General features: G+C 36.2%; 3 protein-coding genes across 4 annotated transcripts; 2 read left to right on the forward strand and 1 right to left on the reverse strand.

Moving 5' to 3' along the window:
* Positions 1-748: 748 nt before the first annotated feature.
* On the forward strand, positions 749-5961 carry LOC113297300 (casein kinase II subunit beta-1). The gene is made up of 5 exons (XM_026545736.1): positions 749-1274; positions 2049-2270; positions 4906-5015; positions 5098-5263; positions 5494-5961. The coding sequence occupies exons 1-5, from the start codon at positions 1025-1027 to the stop codon at positions 5622-5624; spliced, it is 879 nt and encodes a 292-aa protein (XP_026401521.1). The 5' UTR covers positions 749-1024; the 3' UTR covers positions 5625-5961.
* Positions 5962-16443: 10482 nt separating this feature from the next.
* On the forward strand, positions 16444-21218 carry LOC113297301. Its single transcript, XM_026545737.1, has 3 exons — positions 16444-17854; positions 19680-19938; positions 20461-21218. Exons 1-3 carry the CDS (start codon positions 16668-16670, stop codon positions 20638-20640), a joined length of 1626 nt encoding a protein of 541 aa, XP_026401522.1. The 5' UTR covers positions 16444-16667; the 3' UTR covers positions 20641-21218.
* Positions 21219-22029: 811 nt separating this feature from the next.
* Positions 22030-23764, reverse strand: LOC113297303 (60S ribosomal protein L37a-like). 2 transcript variants are annotated; one of them, XM_026545739.1, is made up of 5 exons: positions 23614-23764; positions 22903-22942; positions 22711-22799; positions 22443-22525; positions 22032-22346 (listed from the first exon to the last, which is right to left on the reverse strand). In XM_026545739.1, the coding sequence occupies exons 1-5, from the start codon at positions 23614-23616 to the stop codon at positions 22283-22285; spliced, it is 279 nt and encodes a 92-aa protein (XP_026401524.1). In that variant the 5' UTR covers positions 23617-23764; the 3' UTR covers positions 22032-22282. The 2 variants fall into 2 exon arrangements, with proteins under 2 accessions (XP_026401523.1, XP_026401524.1); XM_026545738.1 differs by lacking the exon at positions 23614-23764 and having other exon boundaries at positions 22030-22346; positions 22903-22948.
* Between the last annotated feature and the right edge of the window lie 3447 nt (positions 23765-27211).

Here is a 27211-nt window from a genome sequence, read left to right on the forward strand (position 1 = left end):
ATCTCATATGGAGCAATTGGGAAGCTCTCATCAGTGAGTGATTACTCTTTTTACTTGTATTATTTATTTATTTTTCTCTTTTAATATAACATTTTCTTCGGAAAAAGAATGGGGATTATTTGGTTTTTTTTTGTAAACATTTATATCCTTAATATAATAAATCTTTATATTTTTCAGCTAGTGGCATTGTAGTACGGTGATAAAGTTATTCGATGATAAAACTAACGACCTGAATACGAAACTCGAGGTAGGGATTAAAGTTGGGCAGGGCTTCTAGCCCAGCCCAACGCTTCTAGGGAAATAACAATTAATGTCAGGTTCACACTACATCTTGTTTGTTTGCAGTTGACTCGGCGTCTGGATCTGAGCCAACCTCTGACTCTGGCCGAGTCAGCAGTCAGACCGTTTGTTTTGCATTTTGAGTCAGATCTGACTCGACCTATGACTCAGACATAACCCCTGACTCAGACCCATTTGAGTCAGATAACAAAATACCCCTGACTTACGGGACCAAATCACTGACTCACGCTTTTTGAGTCAGATGAGTCAGATCTGACTCAAAACAAACATATTGAGTCAGATCCAGATGAGTCTGGTGATTTCACTCAGATCCAGATGACTCAGATCCAGACGAGTCAGATGAGTCAGGATTAAACAAACATAGTGTTCTGGTTTTGTTGTATCCTGGGTTCATTCGGTTCGAATGGTCACTAACCAGTAGTTCTCTCTCCCCCAGGCCATGAAGGCAAAAAACGAAAAAAAAAATCTGAAAGTCCCTCAAAGCCGATAGAAAGAAAGAAACAAACAATTCTCTCCTTCTCTCTCTTTCCTGTGTCTGCCAAGTTAGAAGCAACCGATACAGAACAGAATCAGTCCTTCTGAGTTCTGGACAGAGAGGGGTTTTTCTTCCCCCTTCTGAAACCCTAACTTTCTCCATTTTCGAAACCCTAACTTTTTTGATAATTTTTTGAAATTTAAGATAGTGAAATTGTTGCGGAAAGTTGGTAAAGAAGAAGAGGAGGATATGTATAGAGATCGAGGAAGTGTTGGATCGAAATCAGAAATCGCTTCGCTTGATCGTAAGAGAATAAATGATGCCCTAGATAAACACTTGGAGAAATCTTCACCATCTACTTCTAAAGGTGGTGGAGGAGGAAAAGACAAAGATAATAATAGGTTATCTATTCCTTCTACTACTTCTCTCAAACAGCAACAACCTCCTGATCATAGAGATTCTCGTTCTGCTTCTCTCCCCAAAAACAAGGTTTCTGATGGTAAGCTTTTTATGATTTCTTTTATTCATCATTTTTATTTTTACGTATTTATTGTCCTTTTTGATTTTCTATGACTTAATTTTTTTCCATTTTGAAAGATTATTTACTATGTGGATTTGGTAGTGGTAGTTATTTGTGAATTAGTATGTATAGCTTTATGGGATGCTTCAGTCAGACTGGCATTAATACAAAGTTATTTTAGAATGTTCTATGACTATCATGATTCGGCGAGTTTACAGCTTATAAATAACGTTTCTATATATGTTTTTGCAACCTTCTGTTATTTATGGTTAGTGGATTCCCATACTTGAAATAATGGATATGGATACCACACCAAACTGAGTTAGGAAATCCGCTGTGGAATGCAGCAAAATGGAAAACAACATCCTATTTACTGCAATCTCAGTCCCCCTAGTAAGAGAATTCTTTATACTGTTCAAAATAATATGTAGATTTTAACTTGCAGGTTCCTAAATGTGTGTTTTGGCTAGTTAAGCTTTAGTGGCTGGTGGTTATTATGGGAACAGTACACGTATATCTCGAACACACAAACAATGATATGTCACTTTTAGTGGGACTTTCAGTTTTCTCAGTTATGTATAAAATTGATAAACCAATCTAGGTTTTTTGACTACGGGAACACTCCAATCTCTTTTTTGTTGTTTTCTTTTTCTTTTTCACTTAACAACCATCTATGAAGGTAATTTATGGTTAGCTTACCCTTTAAAGTTGTGATTTGCTGTTGTGCTGATGGATGTTCTTATTTTCATACAGCCGAGGAGTCCGATACAGACAGCGAAGAGTCAGATGTAAGTGGTTCAGATGGGGATGACACTTCTTGGATCTCTTGGTTTTGTAATCTTCGAGGAAATGAGTTCTTCTGTGAGGTTGACGACGAGTACATTCAAGATGATTTCAATCTTTGTGGCTTAAGCAGTCAAGTTCCATATTACGATTATGCGCTTGATTTGATTTTGGATGTCGAATCTTCTCATGGTAATCATTTGTCTTATCTTTCGTAGGTTGGTTCATATAGCTCGGTTTTGTTATCCAATGGGTACTTCTAGCCAAAGTGGCATGAGTTACATATGTGATTTTCGCTTGTTTAAATTTTGTTCATCCATGATTAAGTTGCATTTATGGACCCCCTGAATAGCTACCTAACGCAAGGTGGGTCCTTCTGTCCTTACACGCTCACATGATTAGGATATTATCCAATAGTTCGTTTTGTGGTACTTTACGCGGCGTTTTATGCAGTCCAAATAGGAGAGTTTGCTAGACTGACAAAATTACCATTTTATGTCTTTACTTCCACTGTTGTGTGCAAACTCTTAGGCTTTTTGGATCTCGAATCTTCTCATGGTAATCATTTGTCTTATCTTTCGTAGGTTGGTTCATATATTAGCTCGGTTTTGTTATCCAATGGGTAATTCTAGCCAAAGTGGCATGAGTTACATATATGATTTTCGCTTGTTTAAATTTTGTTCATCCATGATTAAGTTGCATTTATGGATGCCCTGAATAGCTACGTAACGCAAGGTGGGTCCTTCTGTCCTTACACGCTCACATGATTGGGATATTATCCGATAGTTCGTTTTGTGGTACTTTACGCGGCGTTTTATGCAGTCCAAGTAAGAGAGTTTGTTAGACTGACAAAAATTACCATTTTATGTCTTTACTTCCACTGTTGTGTGCAAACTCTTAGGCTTTTTGAATTGTAGATCTGGGTTGTAGCGAAACCCAACAGTAGCATAGCGTGTGGATTACAGTTTTAACGAACTAAGTCCTGCACGGAAATTTGAACACTTGTCGACAATGTGACCTCGAGTACTGTCTAAATTCAGTGTTATCATCGTTTACTCAGTTCTGACTTATCTTAGAGTGTAGATTCTAATGGGATGTTATGAATAGTGTTTTTGTTAAATTGATAAGTTTACTTGTAACAGGTAATTTAGTAGCTTTAGGGATCCTATAAGGAACTGGTTTTTCCTGTGTTACAGCGACAAGGACACGGTGTCGGTGTCTTGTGTCCAGTTCGTTACTTTGACACATCAACTTAATAAACAAGAAAACGGGGACACGGTTTGCACAAAGTAGATAAGTAGTTTAACATAGATAGCGAGAGAAAATATCTTGAGAGTATCTCTGTATTACCAAATCCAAAGCCAAAAAAGGGAAAATCTCTCTTTGTAAGGCGTATATTATCTTACAATAGTACTAAATGGAGATGATCGAGCTTAAAGAATAACTTTTTAAGTAAGACTTCTAAAAGAATATCCTAACAACTAAGTCTAACCACTATTATTGTAAAAGTTTAGAGTAACTGAGGTATTTTAGATTTTCTTTTATATTTCTTGGTGAGTGAGCCGTGTCCGTGTCCAAACGTGTTGACGCGGCTCCAAAAAATAATTAGGCGTGTGGTCGTAACGCAGGTTTTTTGATGAACAATTCTGAATTGGACATTCAGTTGGTGTTGTGTGCACTTGGTTTTGAATCCATTATTTTGGTTGACCTGCAGTGTCTAACTTAGGGTGATATAGTATGAATTTCATGATACACCTGCAACTTATAGGATAGACCTTATTTAGTAAATTGTGGACTCCACGACAATGATGAATCTGTAATTTTTAAGCAATTTTTTTTCTTCTTTTCATTTTAAGGTGAATATCTTATAATATAATTGAGCAAATAGTTAATTAGTAACTGAGCTTAATATGATACAGATGAGAGGAATTTCGTGGACTACAATGTTGATGATAGTGGTTTGTGCTATATAAGGTTGAATGAGCTATTACTAAGGATCCTCCTTTATATTAATTTGTTGCCAGTTCAGTTAGGGGAATGAACTCTATAATACTTTGCCACAGTGTGAGTTTACCCATCAGAAGAGTGTCATATGTCGGAGTTTCTGTGTGGTTATTCAATCGTTAGCTATTGAAGCATCCTAATGTCTATTAGGTTGACTCTGACCGAGTTGTTCTTCATTTTGTCCAGTTGATGAGCAACCTTGTCTTACTTAGCCACACGCATAATCAACCAGCAACCATGTCTTACTTAGCCACACGCATAATCAACCAGCAACCATGTCTTACTTAGCCACACTCACAATCAACCACTAGTTTTCTTGGGCAGGTCTTAGTTAACAATGATTTGACTTGTGAGAGATCATCAAACCGTAGACCACTACTTTATTAGCCATGATAAGTTTCTCTTGAACGGAATGTTCCTTATCCTGTTATGCATTCATGTATGATCTACAATATCATTCAATGCTATCGCCTCGTAAAATTTGTCCTACCAGGTGTAAGCTGTATAATTTAAACAGAAAATAATTATCAAATTTTGGAGGACATCTCTCGGTGGTCCTTCACTGGTTACATTTAAGCATTTTATAACATGTCTCAGTGTTTCTTCACTGGTTATTATTAAACATTTTCAGTTCAGCACTCCAATCTAACTTATGTTCAGCTATTAAGAAATCTAGACGAACCCAAGTGAGGAGACATTTCACTGTCCTCCCATATTTAGCAAACCATCTTGTAGAAAATGTGGACAGGAGTTGACTGAAACCAAATGACTGATAGAACTTTTCCGTCGGTTATTCTTGATTCATGTTATGGTTTTTTTGTAGGTGATATGTTCACCGAGGAGCAGAATGAATTGGTTGAATCAGCAGCAGAGATGTTGTACGGATTGATTCACGTTCGTTACATATTAACCAGCAAAGGCATGGCCGCAATGGTGAGTTTTTGCTAGCTTTCTTCAAATTACTTGTTTTTATGGTTTCGGGCTTTGGCTTAGATTGAAGAATCAAATTTTACAGCTTGAGAAGTACAAGAACTATGATTTCGGAAGATGCCCCAGAGTTTACTGCTGTGGACAACCCTGTCTTCCAGTTGGCCAATCTGACATTCCCCGGTCGAGCACTGTGAAGATCTACTGTCCCAAATGTGAAGATATTTACTACCCACGGTCCAAATATCAAGGCAGTATCCTTTTTCTATCGACTCTATTATTACTTTTACTTTTCGCTTTCCTTTCCACAGCACGTATTATGCTCGGCCCTTGCATATTTATTAGTAAGTTTATCACTTAGCTCTGTCCATAGATATTTCATGTTTTCATCAGTCATACAGCCGGAAAATAACATATTCATTCAGGTTGGTTTATGTATGTCTTATACTATCATGCAAAATTTCTTTAACTGAATTGCAATTAGACATTGATGGAGCTTACTTTGGAACAACATTTCCCCATCTGTTCCTGATGACTTATGGACATTTGAAGCCACAAAAAGCCTCGCAGAACTATATACAAAGAATATTCGGTTTCAAGATTCACAGACCTTGAGGATGACGATGATGCGGTTACTGATTTTTGGCCTAATTCCCTTTTTCAAAGTCGGTAAATTTGCTCTTGGCAAGGATGACAAGTGGGTCTCAAAAACCCTAGTAAAGTTAGAGATCCTTCAAAAGTTACTGGTTCAACTCTTTTAAAATCTATGAAGGAAATGTTATTTTGGGTAGAAACTTGATTCACTTGGAAGCTTATTATTCCTTTTCTTTTCCTTTTTTTTTTCCTTCCGTTTTTATGGTAGTCCTGTATCACGGTGAGAAATCTTATGTTTGCCTCATTTGCTCTTCTATTTGTTTTTTTTAATCGATTGAAATGAGATTGCCTTCCATTATTCCTCTGGGTCATTCAGCCCTGCTCTGAAATTAGGATTTGGTGCTTTGACTTGCAAATGTTGCTAGGATTAGGAGTATTCTAACTGTAACTGGATTTTTACCCCAGTCCGCCGCTCGAGTGAATTCTCTCCAATTCTGTCCCATATTCTAACTGGATTTTCCGTCGCTCAAGTGAAAATTATGTGCCAAAATTAGGAATTTTCTTAGGCTGTGTTTGGCATGACCAAAAATTCTCATCCTCTCCTTTCCTCCTGACCTGCTTGGTCGTGTTCGTTCTCTTCCCCTTAGTTTTCATCCTTCATGATGTGGTGTGGAACCCGCAAATAAATTTCTCATTTCTCTTGAAACTAACTAGTAGCGGATAAGGAGGTTAGATTCAGGGAGAACTGAGCTAAAGTTGTCGATTCAAATTTCTGAATGAAAATAATGTAAAGCTACGAAAACAAATATTAATGCAAATATGAGGATAGGAATGACCAAGGATGCTTTCGTGTCCACGAAACATGAATCTTATCGACATAGCTATATTTCTGCAAAGTATCCATATATGACAGATACCTTGCGTGATCTAATATAGACAAAGACTATCAAGAAGATAGCAACCACAAGGTATAAATTTTGATGCTTCGTTTTTGAAGGATAACAAACACATGGGTATAGGTCTAATGTTGTTCTCTGATGCAGGGTATCGTGGAGGTGCGCAATCAATCTCGCGGTTAGCTCAAGACGAGGAACATGCGGAAGCTCTAGCAGCACTGGAAGCCATAAAGTGGGCAAAAGCTTCAACTGTTGACAAGTTACACCTATAAGGAGATTGCATCAACGATTCAACGTAGTTAATGCCATAAATGGCAAAGTAGGAACTGTCCGATGGACTAATAATAATGTAATTCAAGATTGTAGAAATCTTTTAGTCAGTTATAGAGATTGGAAATGCACATTTGTGCATAGAGAATCTAATGAGGTGGCTAATAGCCTAGCAAAAAGGGCTAGCATTTTTAGGAATGATGAGTGTTGGCATACAACAATTCCATCTTGGCTGAAATCTCTTCTTAGAGATGAATTGAGTGTAAACATTTCTTAAAAGCTATGAATTCTTTTTTTCTTATTTAAAAAAAAAAGATATATAGTGTAAGTCCAAAACCGAACCTAACTATATGGATCAAATAAAAGTGTTTGGATTAATGTACAAGTACAATTACTTTATTATAACTAAAATAATAATAATTATAATGCGAAAGTAAAGTAAAAGTAGAATACAAGATTTTTTTAACAAGAAAACCGTAAATGCAGAAAGACCACAATATATAGTCCAATTGTGAATACTCTCATAATTAAGCCGCTATATAAACATTATTACCAACTTCGTGTAAGTGAGACCAAATAAACTACCCCTAGTTACCTAGTTTCCTCAATATCTCTGTGCCTCCAGCCGATCTTTCCATCGCACATGATTCCTAAGATAGAGTCCATTATCTTAAGTTGCTTCCCTAGTCATAAAGATTTTTTGCACTAAATTTCTTTGGATCGTATTCCGAAATAGTAAATGACTAATCTGTTTTCGATAACTGCTCTCTCAATCTCAAGAGGTAAATTAGAGATTTAGTTGAGTCAAACAAAGGCTCTTCCGTTTAGTCTAATAAACTCCTTTGTTTGGATTAGATCAACCAAGATATAGATTATCAAGATAACTAGACCTAGGTTTATAAACTATCAGATTCAGATCCTGAAGAAGACCACCAAATGATACCTTGATGATCGATACCACTGGCAATAAGATGTATATCAAAAGATAAACAAAGCTAAGTCGTATCTCAGTCGATCAAGTATGCACGAAATAAATCACAAAGATCGAAAACCAATAAGAAATCTTCTTGTCTTCAATGTACCTTCACAAATAAACTTGATTCCACTTATGATCGATCACACATAGAACAAAGTCTGTTAGCAATGGATGATCACAAATCTATCGTCAGATCTAAATTACCGTCAATCCTTGATCCAGTTTGAGTGACCTTATGTCAGAAGAGAAGAATTTCAAGAATAATCAAACTAGGTGCAATCAAGGTTTGGCAACTGTTAGCCAATCAAATCAATAATCGAAATTAAAAACAATGCGAACTCTAGTTTCCCGCCAACAGTACTATCTAAACGCTTCTTGATCACACATAAGTCTTTAAACTAGCGAACATAAGAGAATTAGCCTAATTAGGTTACTCTCCTCTCCAAGATAGTATTACAAGTAATACTATTAGTCAGCTACCACAGTGACTACAAAATGAAGTGCCTGTGTCAAGATAAGTTTGTAAGAAAAAAAAAACTTCACTATTTACAGACCAAGGTAGATTGGACACCAAGGAATTTACATAACCGAAAATATTCTAAATATATGCAATAAACACCAGTTTTCGATTTTGTCTAATTCCAACTAATATACGGAAATTCCTCACGGATGACAACTCAAAATTAGCTAGCATACAAGTATATTTTACTAATATGTCTTCCAGATATATGTTTTAATTGTTGGAAAAATAAAAAATATTTATTCGAAAATCTCAAAAGAAGATTCTCAAACATTTCGGTTTGGGATATCACCTTGATTATCAAGGAATATCATTGAATAATAAAATGTAAGAATTTAACTCATGTTCAAATTACTCACAATGTCAACATATTGAGTTTTCCTTAAAACCGAAAATAAGATATTTGTTATTGGGACCGGTCCTCCAAGAGATCTCAGTAGGGATCGGTCCTGCTATAGATCCCCAACTAGGGGTTGGTCTTGCTATAGATTCCCAATAGGAATCGCACCAACAATCCCATTAATTTCTTTCAACTACGAAACAACTTTCCCAAAGCTATTTCGTTAAACTTATGTAGATAAACATAGTTTTCTAGGTATGGAATCAATCCTAAGTTCATTACAAATTACAAAGATAGTGCCTATGTCGCAATTATGAAGTTCAAAAGATAAGTGTTACACTTCGTAATTCAATATACAAGAGTTTTAAATACAACTTGTATATTCATCCTTCACACTTTGATCATAATAAGATGATCAAGTCTCTAATACTAGAGTTATATATATATATATATATATATAACATCGCATGTTATGTTTTCAATATAAATGACTTGAAAGTAACATGGATATAAATGGAAACAAGTCAAGTCTTGTATTAACCTCGAGCAGAGGATGGTGTATTTGTTTATGTCGATACGTCTTCAAATTCTCTTGGTCTTCGGAGTGATACTTGTACGTCTTAACATTTATCAGTTGGAACTAAAATATGACAACCAACTTTGACATACCAACGATTGGCGCGTTCAACCGAGTAATAAGCTAAAAAAATCTTTATTCTTGGATCGATCCCTTAAACAAGGATCTATACTAAGACCTGTCCAAGGATCTATAACAGGACCGATCGCTACCCGAGGATCTATAGCAGGACTGATTTCTTACTTGGGGATCTATAATAGGAATGACCCCTATTAAGTTAACCAACTAAAACGTGTTTCCGATTTGTCTATTACTTTAGGGTTTGCATATATATCGAAATATGTTTTGGTTAACATGGAAAGTTCATTAATTTCGACATAACATTTTTATCATGTACTAAACTATTATTACTTAATGTTCAAATATTCCTTGCTACTCTATGTGAGATCCCAAACCTTAATATTTCTCTTAATGTTCAGAATTTATATGTCTTTTAATTTCTTAGTAATTAAAGTATATATATGGATAATATATTAGTAAAATATACTTGTATGCTAGCTAATATCGAGTTATCAATGAGTTGTCGTCCATGAGAGTTTGATATATTAGTTGGACAACAATTGGAATTCGACGAAATCCAAAAATTGGTATTTATTGCATATTTTCATATTTGGAAATTTCTTGGTGTCTAAACTACCCTGGTTATTATAAATAGTGAAGTTTGTTCTTCTTACAAACTTATCCCGCAACACACGTACTTCATTCTGTAGTTCGTATGAGGAACGCCCACTAGTAGTATTCTCATAATACTCTCTCTAAGAGGAAAGTAGTCTAGGACTTCTTTGGGATCAAGAAGCAGCTAGTAGTACCATTGGTGGAAAACTTGAATCGTATTATTATTTTAGTTTTGATTATTGATTTCATTGACTAACAATACAGATCAACCTTGATTGCACCTGGTGTGTTTGTATTGTGATCCTTTTTTTCTGATATATATTCACTTGAACTAGATCAAAGATCAACAATTTCAGGAGTAATTGTGACATCCATTGTTAACAGACTCATTTTTGTGGTCGATTACAAGGGAATCATTTTGTTTGTGCACGTAGATTGAGACTAGAAGATTTTCTTTCTGGTATTCTGACCTTTGTAGTTATATTTCGTGCACACTTGATTGACTGGGATTCGACAAGCTTTGATAGATATTTTATAGCTTGTTGTATAGATCGACAATCTATCAGTTGGTGTTTCTCTTTAGGAACTGAATTTTATAGACTGTGAACTAAGATTGATTATCTTTGATAGTATTCGTTCTTAGTTGATCTAGCCAATATAAAGGGGTTTATATTGATTAAAGGGACAAAACTTGTAACCCAATTTATCTCCGATTAACTTGTTGGTCTGGGAGATTGATAAAGCGGTTACTGAAACAGAGTAGTTATTTACTGTTCAGAATACGATCCAAAGGAATTGGGTGCTAGAGTTCTTCATAGCGGGTGAAGCGACTTAATATAGTGGATTGTATCTTAGGACTCACATGCATAGTCCAGATTGGTAGTAAGCACAGGGATACTGAAGGAACTGAGTAACTTGGAGTTAGTTTACTTGTTCTCAACTATACGAAGTTGGTAGTAATCTTTGTATAATGGCTTAATTATGAGATATTCAAAATTGGACTAGGTCCCGGGGTTTTTCTGCATTTGCAGTTTCCTCATTAAGAAAATTTTGTTGTGTGCTTTTACTTTACTTTTCGCATTATAATTATTGTTTTAGTTATAATAAAGTAAATGCACTAAGTACTTAATTAATCCAACACTTGGTTTGATCTTAATAGTTAGGTTCGGTCATGATACCTATTTTATTTACCAGTGTTACCTTATTGAAAAGTAATCTCCTTGAAATACTTGTCTGAATTACTCAATGGTGTGTCTTATATAGGTTGATACAAAAAGATTGTGGTGTACCTGGTACCCTCGTTATTTCAGAAGGGTTTTCCTTTTTGAGGGTCAACATCTACCGAATCCTCATTTTCATGAAAGAAAAACGAAGGAATCAACTCCAATTCCAAGTCGAGAGGCTTTAAGAGAGCTTCACATAACGTATATTTCATCACCATGGTCGTTATCTCTGATACATCTTCTCTTTTATTCTAGTTTCAAATCTTACTAAAGCACTCATCCTCATGAAAAACAATTCGACTTTTGTGAACTCTTGTTGATACAACTCTTCCATATATGCAACTTCTACGGTGAAACTAGCATAATCGAATTGGCTCTGATACTAATTGTATTGTACCAATACAAGATTGGATCACTTGAAGAGTAACCTCTTTCATTATAGAGAATAAAGTCCTTCTAATTCAAGGGCCGGATTACCCAAAATCGATAACTCGATTGATTTGATTAATATTAAATACCTCTTTTGATTATAGGCTTAATCTTATAAAGCTAGTTATTGGTTCCCCTAATATCTAACGACTAAAATAGATCCCAAGTGTTTCTATCCAAGCCACCCATTAATAATTGGACGAATAAAATAATTAACTTTACTTCCTATACTAACTATAATTGTTATTAAAGATGGATTAGGACAGGGTTACAGAGTCATGACGGATGTTATAAATTTTAATGTTGAAATTCAGCTTGTCGTCTTCAGCATTACAATCGGTATGGCTAAAAAAATTATACAATATCGGTTGCTCACTAGATCTTAAAAAAATAAGCAAGTTTTGATCCATGCCGTATAAGGGGCTAGTTGCAGTTGGCACTGTTAAGTTTATTAATGCATTTCAAACAACTATTGATAATGAAGTACATATTTAACGTCAACAGTCATCGAGGAATTCATCATAGCCATGTCGACTGTTAATAATGTTCCTCATTTTGAAAATAAAAACAAAAACGTTAACTACAGTCGGTATGGGATTCATAATTTTTACAGTGCTAGCAATTACGGTCGGCATGTCATTTATCATCTCAGTAAATTGTTGTTGGAAAATTATTAGTTCGTATTTTTTTTTGTGTTTTTAACTTATTAAATCAGCTTCTAAGCCAGTCAACTAAGTAAGGAACCGATTTATGGAGAAAGGAAGAGAAACTTTAGTCGACACTAATTTATTTTTTAGATTTAAACGTCATGCTTTATATTATTAGGATTAAGATTTGTATCAGGGGAAGGATATATAATTCAGGCGTCCCAAAGTTTTAGGAGGCCAGTTAGCAAATTACCTTAAACAACCAATTGAAATCGACAGCCCCAATCCAGGGTTCTATTAAAGTGATTCATGCTCGATCCTTGAAATAAATGTTGTTTGCTTCTCTCTCTCTCCTTCCTTTTCTTCAACAAAAACATCACCAACAATGGACCGAATATGAGCATATTACTTTACTATTTCTTGCTTTCTAAGTTAGTTGTTATTTATTTATTTATTTATTACTTATCTACACAATTATGGTGTTTTTATCTACTCTTTTGAGGTTTATCTTCGCTTTAATGGAAGTTCTTGGTTATTGAGCCGGGTTTTGAGATCAATATGCTCTCCAACGACGATATCTTCATCTTTGTTGTCTCCGGCGACGAAATCTTCATCAACTTATCCGGCGACGGAATTTTCATCGATGATATTTTTGACAACTGAAGCTTCATCACTAGTTACAAGATATTTGAGCAAATCGCTCCTATTTTTAGAGCACATCATTTTAAAGAAGAAAAACAAACTAAAATGGTTAGAATTTAATTCCGAGAAAATCCATTCTTCCTCTGATTTAATGGACCATATTCATATTTGTATTTGTCTTACTCCGCTGATCCTTCTTTTTCTCTTGTCGGATTTTTCGGTATTGTACTTTTACTTCTCTTATTTTCGATCCCAAACACATTGTAATCTCAAATTTCCATTAATGAAAAGGTTCCTTGTTTATTAGGAAAAAAAAAGATTCTTCTAATATATGGAAGATCGACTTTGTTATGTGTTTGAAACTAGCAAAATCAATTGTTGTTTGATATTCGGCTAAAACAAATACACATAGTCAAAGGATTTTCATATGATGTACGTGGCACACGAATTTTGTGGTTCATACAAGATTTACTTTGACATGAATGAAAATCGGAACATTTTGGATTTCAAAAGAAGGCTATTATTGGGGCGTCACACTCCAATAGAGGGGCTTCACTTGGATTCTTAATGTCCGAAAAAGTGGTTATGGGATATCCTAACACATATACAAAATGTCTAGATTACCCTTTAACTAGAAGTGATTTTACGTCCAGGTTTGGATTAATTCCAACCGTAGAATTTTATTTGCATGTAATTTTACGTCCAGGTTTGGATTAGTTCCAACCGCAAAAGCTCATTTTACGTCCAGGTTTCTTTTAATTCCAACCGTAGAATCCGATTTTACGTCCAGTTTTCTTTTAATTCCAACCGTAGAAGTGATTTTACGTCCAGCTTCCTTTTAATTCCAACCGTAGAATCTGATTTTATGTCCAGTTTTCTTTTAATTCCAACCGTAGAAGTGATTTTACGTACAAGTTTGGAATATTTCCAACCGTAGAAGTGATTTTACGTCTAGATTTGGATTATTTCCAACCGTGGAAGTTTATTTTACGGCCAGTTTTTCTTCCCACAAAAACTTTGTCCCAGAATTCATCAAGTATACAACAAAATTCATTAATTTAATTTTTATCTAATTAAATTAAATTAAAATTAACTAAATAAGGGTTGTTTAGTTATTACAAATTATTTGAGATAAGGGGTTTTTGATATTACTTATGGGTGACCCGTTTTTGTCCTATTAGGTGACACCCTCTAATGGAATGTGACGCCCCAATAATAGCCTTCTTTCAAAAATACAGGACCATTTAAGACCAGTTCAAAAATATTAGCGTGAAGCCGTCGTGAACAAGTAAAATAAAGGAAAATGTATAAAACAGTCCCACTATTAAGACCCGATTTGCAAATTAGTCACAGTGCTACAAACCATTAACAAATTAGTCGCATTTCCGTTTATAGCAGGGTTAAGTCGGTGGACCCTACGAAGTCAGAGTTAAATGGATTAGTAAAATTACCGGGTTGTCCTTAACCTAATCATAATTGATCTGATACCATAGATCTTGATTAGGTTACATCTCGAGAATCTTTTTGACAGATAGGATAAGTCACTACCAAACAAGTTCTATAACACTTAGGGTTTTCACTTCACATCTCATTCTTCATTTTTGAGGGTTGCGGCCGTTTCTTTCTCCCTTTTTTCCTTCCCTCTCTAAGTTTTTCATCTGCAACAATGGTGATTGATTGAAATAGATCGAGTGATGGTTCTGTTCAACTATTCGTGTTTAGGGCTTAGTAGAGATTTTGTGACATATAGGTTGAAAACAAGGAGTTGTTTGTTGAATACAAGCCATTGATAGTGAAATACAAAGGAACTGATAACTGAACTGATAGCTGAAAGCAAGGATTTTGTTAGAGGATATCGTCAATATGTTAACAAGGTTAGTAATCTTTAACCCATATTGTGCAATTCCATTTATTTTCAGAACCCTAGTTTCGAATTTGGGGATTTTTTTCATAAACCCTAACTATTACTTTCTGTGGATTCAAATTAACTGTTACAATTGGAAATTGTATGTTGTGTTAGTAATTGTGTAGATGGTAAGTTTTCATGTGTGTGTAGGAAATATGTGAAGAATCTGGTTAGAAGATATATACTCAAGTTGCAGCCGTCGATACAGTCAGAAAACTGATGCTGTTGTCGTTGTATTTGATGATGAACGACAGAATTTTAAGTTATGTTTATATGTTCGAAAGTTTTGGAGAATAGGTTGCTCTTTGATTAGAATTGCAGGTTGGAAAAGAGCTCGTATGCAGGAAAATGGTTAAAGTTTGTGTGTTTGAAAGTTTGGGAGAATGGGTTTGTGTCTAATTTGAAATTGCATGTCAACTAAACCCAAAAGAAGCTGATACCAGGGTTTGTGGTTATGCATAAAAACATCACTACTTCCAGTTGCAAGGCTACATCACCTTTTCGCCTACATCAACATCACCATTATCTTGCATACCATCAACAGCTGCTTATCAGCCACCATCTAAACCCACCAGCCACCACCATTGTTTTTCCCTAACCAGTTTACTAGCATACCACCTCCACATCCATACCACCATTCCAGTGCATATCCCCACCACCGGTAGGTAAGAGTGTGATGGATCTGGTTGTGATGATTGTGTTATGAATAACAAGAATTCTATGAATGGGTTAGAACTGGAAGTTAGGGTGTTGAATATGGTGCTAGCTGTAGTTGGGAGAAGGAAATATGACTGGTAGTGTTGATGTGATGGGTTTCTGTTGAAGCTTTATGTGGATAAAGTGCAGAGAAACAATGAGTCTGGTGGTATGATTGCAGTGACAATGGCTTGAGCATGGTGGAGTTCAGTTGCTGGTTGAACTGGTGGATTTCTGAGAAGATTGTGGGAGAGAATGGTGTTGGTGGTTAAGAATAAGTTGTTACTGCAATGCGTGTGTGCATTTCTAGATGGCTCAAATGTTGTGGTTTGAGAATGTGCAGGGACTAAAACTGTAAGGAAGGAGATTATGGAGCTGACTACTCCAATGTGCAAGGGGATGGGTTTGCTGGTGGTTGTGTTATACAGTGGTTTATGAATCTGGTGATGGAGATGGAGTTGTAATACAGTTGAAGGTGAAGCAACATGAATGGTGATGTACTGAAACAGATGGCATTGGTTATTGCAGCTAAAAGCATTGCATGTGTTGAGCTGAAGCTGGTGCTGGTATATAGAGATGGGTGATGTGTTGCAGTTGAGACAAGAATAAGGTCTGTTGCAGGATGAACGCAAATGGCCCTGGCCTTGACAGTTAGACTAGTCAGCATGAGCCAGTCTGCTAGGTTCTGGCCACAAAATTGTTTCCACATCAGCAACATGTCACCACGTCAGCGAGATGCCCACCACACCAACAATGAGTTAACTGCGGTTAACATTCTCTTGAGCTAAGAGCGAGGGTATTTTGGGAACAACTAACCCCGTTTTTAGTAAAACTGTTAAGTCGTACAATGTATGATCATTTTGTAACCAAATTACAAAAGTATGATCATTTTGTAGGTGAATTAGATAAAGTACGACCATTTTGTAAATGGCCCTAAAATAAAAATCAATGTGGCTGGCATTTCTGTAATTAAAAAACCAAACAAAGGGCATTTCATACAATCATTTGTCATCCCCTAATTGAGTTCTTTCGCCTGAATTTCCCTCTTCTATCTTTTCTCCTGTCTGATTGATACCCCCTCTGCAAAACAAACACAAATCCACCACCAAAAAAACCGAATACCAAAACCAGAATCTCTCGAATTACACACAAGTTAGAGCAAGAAAAAAAAAATCAGAAGAGAAAAAAAAGATAGATAAAGAAATAAAAATTCAGAAGAAATACAATTTGTAAGGGGGAAAAACTAAGAAAGATATATTAAATGTAAATGCATCAGAAGAAATCCGAAGTTCAGATCGGGAAAGAAAGCAGCGGTTTCTCTTCCGATTTTAATCCTACTCCGCCCTTTCTTCATCATCTTTATCCTCCTAATAACAATCAATTATTCATACAAACACATCTTGATATTCATCATCAATCCGCCCCACCATTACCATCACCACCACCTCCACCACCATCATCACCATTGACGACGACAACAACAACAACAACACAAGATGAGAATTCAATATCAAACCCAAAAATCCTCCTCTCTACACCTCACAAAAGACCCATAATGAATCACCACCATCAACACTCTTCTGGCACTCTTACTCACTCACCTACTTTATCATCTCTACACCACCACCACCATCAACAACAACACCAACATCATAATCAACCCTTTTCTCAATACCCAACAATTTCATCAACAAATTCACCTTCTTGTCCATCTCCATATGTAATAATCTCATCAGCAACGAAAGCTGCAGTCTTTCGAATACTACGTCAAATTCGACATATACGTCGTCTACGTCTTCATCTTCGTCTAATACTTCTTCTATCCTTGCCTTCTTTTTACTTCTTTCTATCAAACCCTCACTCATCTTTCTTATTAGACTTTTTATCAGCTCTTGCATTCTCCTTTGCACTGCTTCTATCATTAAATCTTGCTCTACCTCGTCTGCCATCCATCCGTCTACTTCTTTCTCGTTCATTTCCATTAAAAATCTCATCGAATTCCAATTCGTCATCTGCTAGATCACCTCCACCTGTGTTTTGGTCAATTGGCTCTAAGCCCAAATTGGAAAAAAGGGTTGTCAATTCTGGATCTGGGGTTCAGGCTTACAGCAATGGAGATGTATATGAAGGTGAATTTCATAAAGGGAAATGTTCAGGGAGTGGTGTCTATTACTATTATATGAGTGGGAGATATGAAGGGGATTGGGTTGATGAGAAATATGATGGCTATGGTGTTGAAACATGGGCGAGAGGCAGTCGATATCGTGGGCAGTATAGGCAAGGGTTGAGACATGGATTTGGGGTTTATAAGTTCTATACTGGTGATGTTTATGCTGGTGAATGGTCTAGTGGGCAAAGCCATGGATGTGGTGTTCATACTTGTGAGGATGGGAGTAGATATGTTGGGGAGTTTAAGTGGGGTGTCAAACATGGTCTTGGCCATTACCATTTCAGGTAATTTTCTCTATCTTCTCAAGCTAGAGAGTGTTTGAGTATAGATTGGGGTGTCAAACATGGTCTTGTGAGGTGGTTGAGTATAGATTGCTTTGTGGTATCTGATATTTATTGCCTCTAGAGAGTGTACAGTATGAAATTTGACTTGTCAGTGTTGTGCTTTTGATATTTATAAATGAACTGGATATTACATCACTTTCGATTAGGATGGCTGGTGTTACAAATTACCTAAGACCAAGTTTATGTGTTAGGAACTAAGGTGTTGACAAGTTTGGATACTGATTGTTGGTGTTATGATTTAGTAGGACCAGAGTAGCTGAATTTCATTTTAGGTTCACCTGATATAGGACGGTTGAGGGATGAGTTCTTAGATTTTCCTTTTGTCAGTGCTGGCCTTCAGAATTCGTGTTTTAGTTTGTCTCATGTTGGACTATGGAGACACTACCATACCAGTTGTACTTATAACTCAGGTTACTTAATTGTACTTGGATGAAGTACAATATGCTTTTGAGGTTTATCTTTCTTTCCTGTTATCCACATTTTAAAAGTTTATCTTGCATGTCAGATTTTCCAACTACCTGAATTTTTAGTTATTTGCATCCCCTGGCATCAATTTGACGCCTTACTCTTTCATGTGAAAACCTTCATCAGAACAGATCCTTTAAACAAATCATTTATAGCTCTTCTAGGAGCTGGACTAGCTGGTAGTTTTCTAGGCATTCTGCCTATCCTCGTCAACTGTGGTACTTTCCCTAACTTTATTTGGTAACAGTAATGTGCAATCACTTGATATTGCTGGTTATGGTTAGAGGAAACCAATTACATGTAATGTCTAGTTACGATTCATAATGAATGAAGGTAAAAAGAACATCAAGGAAGATTGAGAAGAATTGCCAGAATTTTGTTGATCTTGCATTTTAACTACATAACGATTATTCTCTAAGTTATAATGAGGTTTGACTAACACATGTCAAAGTCAAGCCATCAGTGTAATACTCCAGTCAACCCTCTAATAACCTGAACTAGTATAAGATGGGCTTGGACTGAACTGTCGGGACATCATGATGGTGTGGTTGGGCATGTCAGTCCAAATTAAAGCTTGAGCCTGTGTTGCATTACAGTTATATCCTTGTAACTTGAGATTGGATCAGGCTCTGTTGTCTTTTCAACCGTCAAGATTCCCGAGATGTTCTCTGCATTTGTCAAACATATGGCCTTATGTGGCTCTGAATGCTATATGAGAATCTGGCATTCCAAATTATAATTTGTTAACATATTTTCTTGTTATTCATTCTAACCTAAGTTGGCCAACTATTCAATTGATGCATACCTCTGGTTTGCTGCTACCTGCTCGTCACTGGTTGTATCTTGGTATGTTATATTATGTAAAATCTGGAGTCTTGTCAGATGATATTTCATTTGCAAATTTCTCAGTTTATCTGAGGACAAGTTTATGGGGGTGAAAATGACTAGCGGCCTTCTATTATGGATCTACCAATGGAGCCATTTTGCTGGTGGGCGGATTAATGAATATATTTTAAAAACATGCATATATGGATCTACCAGCGGGGCTCCACTTTGTTTCAGAGTGGGGTATCCTTTTTCATATTGGCATTAAACAGCAATTTCTTTACAATTGCAGACTCAGTTGCATGTATTAGATTAAGTTAAGAATGCTAAGATATGCTTGCAGCGATTATTTTTCTTTTCCTCAAACTGTTTACATGCTCTTAGAATCTGTCTTATTGTCTTTAATGTTTTGTTTAATGCATGAATAAACCATTTAATTGTGTTTGTGCGCCAATCTGGTGTTTTTGGTATGTAGAAATGGAGACACATATGCTGGGGAGTACTTTGCAGACAAAATGCATGGATTCGGGGTTTACCGTTTTGCCAATGGGCATCGATATGAAGGAGCCTGGCACGAGGGAAGGAGGCAAGGGCTTGGAATGTACACGTTTAGGAATGGAGAGACACAATCTGGTCATTGGCAAAATGGTGTCCTTGATATCCCTAGCACTCAAAACATCCATCCCGGGTCTCCAATTGCTGTTAACCATTCTAAAGTGTTGAATGCGGTTCAGGTAATTGCAACTCTTTCCTGTTCTTGACAAATATTTGTAAATTCCAAAGTAACTGCTTATCTGTCAGTTTATGTGGCTGACAAATTTAAATAGTTGAATGATCCTAATCTTCCACAAATTTAATCTATTAGTCAAATGGTAAGATTTTATTAGGGTCAACCTAGACTAAAGGGCACCTGAATGTGGTAATGTTTTCTCTGTACAACTTACAAAATCACTTAACGACCAAGAACATAAACTTTGTTCTGTTTAAGTTGACATGTGAGCTTAGAAAATGGGCGCTCTAGATGTACATTTGAATGAAGGGCATCGATTTTGAAGATGTCAACTGAAACTTTATTTGTCGTTTGAGTCGTTAACAGTGGCTCAGTTTATTGTCGGGGAGGTATTTTATGGTATAAGAAGTATGTTTTGCTTGATTGGTGGTTGTTTTTTTAAAGAGCGGGTAAAAGCGTTACTCTATCTTTAGACAAGAACAAAGTAGGGTATTGTTCTGACGAGGGCCTGACTTTCTATTATCAGGAAGCAAGAAGAGCTGCAGAGAAAGCATATGATGTGGCAAGAGTGGATGAGAGGGTGAACCGAGCAGTAGGAGCTGCGAATAAAGCCGCAAATGCAGCAAGAGTTGCAGCAGTGAAGGCAGTTCAAAAGCAAATGCACGATGGCAAAACTCAAACTGAAGGCATCCTCTCAATGGTGTAGTAAACGAATTCTATGTAGTATAATATGTATGCAACTTATCCATAATGATGCTTGGGTAGCTTGTTTTGCAACTAAGAACAATCAAAGCTGTTAGGAAGATGACAAAGCAAAGTTAAAACGAAAATTTCCCGTGCTGTTGTCTTGCGATATCGGTAGACCGTACTGCTTTTTCATATTGTTATTTCGTTCTTTTTTTTTAATCACGAAGATGCAACTAGGAGGATGCCATCTTGGAACCACATTTTGGTTGTAGATGATGAGCAGCTGATTGAGGAGCAGGCTTGGTTTCCTCTTGTTTTTGCTTTCACTGTAGTATGTACAGGATGATGAGTAGAGAAAGTGAACAGTGCAGCACCACCTCCTTGGTTGATGTAGTTAGAGAGAGGAAGAAAGGTGTCCTAATTTTGTTTTCTTTTTTCCTTGTTTTCCATTTTCTTGATGATCCTTCGGCTGTAAGTAAATGCAGGTGCTGGTGCTAGAGGTGAAACCTCAGCCTAGCTTCTGTTCTGTTGTATGTGACTGTTCATGATAATATTTTGCTCTTTTATGATTACATATGATATATCAAGGATCTCTGATATGCCGCACTAGCAAATTAATATCAAAATCTAAGCTAGCTTCCTTGCGTAAAACATAATTTTTGGTTCAATCGGGATATTTGCTGTATCTTAAATAATAACTAATGAGGTGATTGAAAAATAAGTAGCACCAGATCCTTGCAAAAGAACAACAAGGATTAAAACAGGAAAACAAGCAAGAGGCTTCGCCCTGCACAGCTCATTTTCTTCGCACGCCTCTGAAGTGTATAAATTCTCTCTCAAGGATTTGAAGAAGCAGTTGAATCAGGTACTATTGATTTAAGGATTTGAACGTGACCCATAAGCTCTTAAGCACTGACAGCCGATATCGACAGGAACCATAACAAGATTAACATCGAGCCAATGCTCCTCCAAAAATATACAGAACTGTTACTAGGCGGTAATCACATTACTTATGATGGTTGGTCAAGAAAATTTTCCACAGCAGAAAATTTTCATTCCACAGCAGAAAATTAACATCGACAGGAACCATAACAAGATTTGATGGTTGCTCCTCCATAACAGGAACCATAACAAGCTAAAATACGCAGCCTTTGAACAGCACAGCTGCCAAACTTTTCCACAGCAGAAAATTTTACTACACCTGGCCTTTATCAGCTTAGCCAGTACACTTCTAGATCTTTCTTTGTAACCTCAGGCACTTGCTCATTAAAATTTTAGCTCAAAGTGAGATTGCAAAGGAAAATCTCATCCATTAGAGAGAAAGCACTATGTTGAGGGAAATTATCCCCAAACAAGTAGGAAAATATTTTGGAAGTGAAAAAGCAAAGCACCACGAAACTTGGCTACATTTAACATACAAACAAAATCTAACATCAAGAAAGTATGAAATGAGAATAATATAAGATTCATCAGAATTCCATAATTTGAAACAAAGAAATAGTCTGCTCACAAATGTAAGATACTAGACATTATCAAAAATCTCTGAATAACAAAATGACTAACTAGTTCTTGAAGACCAGAAAAGGTGATAAACACTAAATTAGCTCTGATGGTACCTCTCACCCAGTACCAAAATACAAAATATAGATAACGAGATCAATCTAAGATTCAGTTTGCTCCCTCAACCTTCTAATGGTGCTTCTAACTGTCACGGCACTGGCGGTGCTGGATTAGCAAAAACAAGAACAAAATAGTTAGTACATTGATTAAATAAAAACTAACACAGAAAACAACCAAAAAGATTGTAAGCAAGAAAATTACTTCAAAGTGTAAGCACCACCAGCTTTAACTTTGCCACAATCCTTGCATCCCCAGATTCCAACAGCCTGTCTCTTCACAGCGTACTGCAACATTAAACAAAACATTAGAATCCAATGGAAAAGTCTGACAAATGGGGTGAAGTTAGTCCATCATGCAGGAGAGCGAGCAACACATAACAGTCCCAACAATGGACATAACCAGTACCAGTCTTTCAGGTTGACTAATTCACCAGTTACTTATTTTACCACATGAATGAACAGAACATTACCTTTCCGCAGAACTCACAGAAGTACTTTGCATGCTGACTCACTTCCATCTTCTTAATCTGTTTCCTTAATGAAGCTCCATATCTGGTACCTGCATACAACATTTTCAATCAGCAAACATTCAAAACAGGTACCAAATATGATCCTACATAATCATTCCTACAATCCAAGGCAAGGTGCAGGTCAGCACTTACCATATTTACCCACAATTCCGGCCTTCTTGGTACGCTTAGTCTGCATTCACAAGCAAATGAACTGACATTAGCATATAGCAGACTTAATACTACCTAATCACAAAAGTAGTCAAAAGATACAATCCATGTAGTAATAAAAGCAGAACAAATCTTAGGACCAGTGAGCCTAGGAGCAGAATTGTAGCATCTCATACACGCTTACACAGCATTTAGTAACAACGAATCTATCATTGAAAGTAGAGAATTCTTATTCTAAAATAATCTTAATATAGTTGTTTAACATAAACAAGAATCTATCATTGAATCGCATGCCAGACTATTTACTTCGAAATTGTCAAAGAAACACACAATAGTACCCATATCACTAGTATCATTTCTCTCTACCTAACCCAATGATGAACACTGACTTATCCAATGTATTGATAAATAAAACATCTATTAACAAAATACAATTCAAATAACTTAGCTACTTCAACAACAAAAGTTTAATAACCCTACAAACTGTATATCAAAAAGATATTTTTATCTTAACCATACCATTTCACAAAACCATTCAAGTGACAAACAAGGATCTAGAAATCAGCTAAAATGTATGAAACCCTATATTCGAAGCATTCGGATATTAAAACCCTACAAAGGAACTGAGAAAAACATTTCGATTTGATCAGTAACGTTACATTTGAGAATCAGAAAAGATTAGTGATTACTCACCATTGCGAAAGATTGTTGTTGGTGAGCTCGAACTAGGGTTTTGGCGAAGAAGAGTTCCGGTCTCCTCCTTCAATCTTACCTTGTGCTTCTGCAAGAGAAAGCGTAAACGGCTGTGTTTGTATTTATCTATGAAAGTCGGGAGCTAGGGTTTTGAGAGACTTTGTTTTTATGACTAGTTTAACCTCGTTTTGATTTGTTATGGCTTTTGCGCCCAGCAGTCTAACACTTGATTTTATACAGACCGTTCTTTTTAACATTTGACTAGACCTTTAAATAAAATCTACGATTGTTGTTTATTTTATGTTCTGATACAAGTAGATGCGGATGTATATGATAAGGATTGCTGCGGTTTTTGTAAAAACACTTTTTAGTTGTGCTTTGTTGTGAGAAAAAAACAGTTAGGTATTTGGTAAAATATTAACTAAAGTTAAAGCTGATTAAAAAAACCGGAAATGCTATTCACAACTCAACTTAGAGCTCTATTCACAGCTCAAACGCTAGGTGTTGCAAGAGTATTGGTTCATGACTTTCAGCCAGGACCCACCGCTGGATAAAAAGGTTCACCATTTTAGAGATGTGGGGTTTAGATGTCCTGAGCTGTGAGTAGTGTGGTGTTTTTGTGCTGTGAATAGCACCACTGTAAAAAAACAATCAAGGTGTGTTTGGTAAAACATCGAATTCAACCATTGTTGTTGTACCAAAAGACAAAAAGAGACATATTTCTGAAAATAGTTTCATACAATTTTATTGGGTTTAAAAATAATTAATTTCTTCAAAACGTAAATATATATAATATTAAATTTACTAATTGTCACCTTGATTTATCAAAAGACGGAACAAAAACTTCATATGTACTTATGTGGGAGACAGATGTATCTATCAGAATAGACTTATTTGTGGGTGATCAACTAAGGAAGTCAAGTCCGCAGAATGCGGCGCAGTTCTAGAGGCGTAAGGAATGCGACCGTACCTTAATCGGGGTGAGACTTGGTTAGAGCTCAACTACATTCCAGTTCGAAGTTAACTTGTAGTAGGCTAGTGTTTGTAGAGGCTTAACACATTGTGGTGTTCAAATCTGGACTAGGTCCCGGGTTTTTTCTGCATTTGCGGTTCCTCGTTAACAAAGTTTCTGGTGTCCGTGTTATTTCTTTTCCGCATTATACTTTTTATATAACAATTGGTAAATCTGACCTTTGTTTGTTGGATATAAATTGATTGACACTTGTACATTGGTCTTTGGTACCGTCCAAGTTATTTCTCATATCAGTCGGGCTCACAGATTTCTATCTGTTGGATTGCAGATTGTATTGAGTAATTGAGATATAATTCTTTGATATCTTTCTTGGTTGAGCTGGTGCTCACGGAATTATATTGGAGTTAGTCCATACAGGTTGCCGAACGAATTATTGGGTGTGGTTGTTATATCCCCTCTTTTTCAATTGGTACCAGAGCAGGCAAACACGCTAAGACCTCATAAGTTTGTGTTTGTAGCAATCTGACTCTATGGATAGAAGTGATATCTCTATAAACGTACCGCCAGTCTTCGATGACTCGAATTACTTATGGTGGAAAAATGTTATGTGTGCCTTTCTTCAAGCGCGTGATTTTCAATCATGGGTTCGTGTTGTTAATGGCTATAATCCTCCACTAGTTACAGTAAATGGTGTAATTGTTCCAAAGGAATATTGGTGAGTATGAGCTTGTCGAGATTCTTGCTGCAAAGCAAAATTCTGATGGATTGAATGATATCATCCATATAATTACCCCAGATCTTCAGCACCATGTGACTACGTGCACTCGGTCTAAAGATGCTTGGGATATTTTAGAAACCGTATTTGAAGGGAATACATCTGAGAAAGAAGATAGGCTCCAAAACCTAAATTCTGAATGGGAAAACCTTCGTATGGCTGATGAAGATTCGTTTGATGAGTTTAATCACAAAGTGTCTGAAATTAGTAATGCATCTTTTGCATTGGGTAAGACTATTCCTGAAAAGAACATTGTGATGAAAATTCTCAAATTGTTGCCATCTAGATACGAGTCTAAGAAACATGCCATCGTTGAATGAAATAACCTTGATACACTTTTCATAAATACTCTTGTTGGGAAGTTAAAGATCTTTGATCATGAACATACATCCAAATCTGGAAAGGATATTGCTTTCAAAGCACAAAAGAACACTAAATTACTCGATAAAAGTAAAAGTGTTGGCAACTCTATGGATGATACTATTGAGAATGTTTCATCGGATGAAGATCTTGACAACTCAGTCTCACTGATCACATGACAGTTTAGAGATCTTCTTTTGAAGAGAAGTAAACAGTTCATCAGAGATAAACCCAGATCATCAGTTAAACCTCATGATTGTGTTCCTCCTAAAAACAGGGACATTGTCGACACTGATGATGAGGATATGCCACAGTGCCTCAAGTGTAAGGTTTTGGTGATTTTTCTGATGAATATCCAGATCGTAGAAAATACACTGGAAACAAAAGTCTTGCTGCAACTCTTGATGAAATGTCTGATCACTATGATTCAAATGAAGATGAAAAATCAAGTGTTGCACTCCTGGGCGAAAATATTAATTTTGATAATTGTAGCAATCCATACATGAATCTTGATATTCTTCCTGGAGAAACTTCTTCGACCACTTTGGAGGATAAAATGGATTTTACTCTATCTACTGAAAATTGTATCTCACATGTTTCAGGTACTTCAATTTGTTTAGCAGCATGCTCGGCTATGGTGCCTGAACCATCCTCCACATTGACATGTTCTTATTGTACTATTAAGGGTCATGAACTCTCTAATTTTTTCAAGTACAAACATAAAGTAAGATATGTCAACAAACTTCAATGGAGAGCAAATCGATTAGCAAACAAGCTCAAACTTGTTCTGAAGTCGAATCCATCTGAGGTATGTAAATTTAACTCATCTCCGAATAAGTTAATTTCTAAAGAAAAAGTTAAACCTCTACAAAAAAGAACTAGGTCTATGAAAAGGGAAACTGAGAATTCCATACAGGAATCACATGGTGAACAGATTATTGTTCACCCTAACACAGCCTAATTGTGTTGAAGGTGCATCTTGTCTCATGTGCCCGAATTCAAAGAGATAAGAGTTATGCACAATCGGGTTTTAGGAAAAGAAAATATTTTGTTTATTTTTTCCTTTTATGTTTTCTTGAATTCTGTTGATCTTTTCATATCCTCAATTGGTATTGAAAAAGTTTACCCTGTTTTGATCATTAAAAGAGGGTTAAATTTGATAATTCTACCTTCTTTAGGGTTAAGAGTTGTTGGAACATGAATCCTACTTACTCTGTATATAGGTTTTGTAACCCTACATTCTTTTTTTTCCTTCTTGAAAACTTTTTTTGTCAAAAGATTGCTTGTGGAGCCAGTTTTGTGTATTTCTCTCACAATCCCATATTTGAATGGAGACTCCAAGCATAATATCTTCTGATGGAAAAGATGTTAACATGATTGTTAATCCATCAATCATAAAGGAAAAAGGCAAATCCCATTCCTCTACAACTTTGAAGAGAAAAAGGAAGAATATGAAGAAACCAAGGGTTAACCCCTCAAATCTTCAGAAG

This window comes from Papaver somniferum, chromosome 7, assembly GCF_003573695.1.
Source record: "Papaver somniferum cultivar HN1 chromosome 7, ASM357369v1, whole genome shotgun sequence".
NCBI lineage: Eukaryota > Viridiplantae > Streptophyta > Magnoliopsida > Ranunculales > Papaveraceae > Papaver > Papaver somniferum.

Bases quoted from the DNA above. Each gene is read 5' to 3' on its own strand.
- LOC113297300 (XM_026545736.1), top strand. From the start codon at position 1,025: ATGTATAGAGATCGAGGAAGTGTTGGATCGAAATCAGAAATCGCTTCG. The intron at 2,271-4,905 runs GTAATCATTTGT...GTTTTTTTGTAG, and splicing joins GGATGTCGAATCTTCTCATG to GTGATATGTTCACCGAGGAG. The intron at 5,264-5,493 runs GTATCCTTTTTC...AATTGCAATTAG, and splicing joins ACGGTCCAAATATCAAGGCA to ACATTGATGGAGCTTACTTT.
- LOC113297301 (XM_026545737.1), top strand. From the start codon at position 16,668: ATGCATCAGAAGAAATCCGAAGTTCAGATCGGGAAAGAAAGCAGCGGT. The intron at 17,855-19,679 runs GTAATTTTCTCT...TTTGGTATGTAG, and splicing joins CTTGGCCATTACCATTTCAG to AAATGGAGACACATATGCTG. The intron at 19,939-20,460 runs GTAATTGCAACT...TTCTATTATCAG, and splicing joins AAGTGTTGAATGCGGTTCAG to GAAGCAAGAAGAGCTGCAGA.
- LOC113297303 (XM_026545738.1), bottom strand. From the start codon at position 22,948: ATGCAGACTAAGCGTACCAAGAAGGCCGGAATTGTGGGTAAATATG. The intron at 22,526-22,710 runs GTAATGTTCTGT...TTAATGTTGCAG, and splicing joins TCTGTGAGTTCTGCGGAAAG to TACGCTGTGAAGAGACAGGC. The intron at 22,347-22,442 runs GTAATTTTCTTG...TTGCTAATCCAG, and splicing joins GGTGGTGCTTACACTTTGAA to CACCGCCAGTGCCGTGACAG.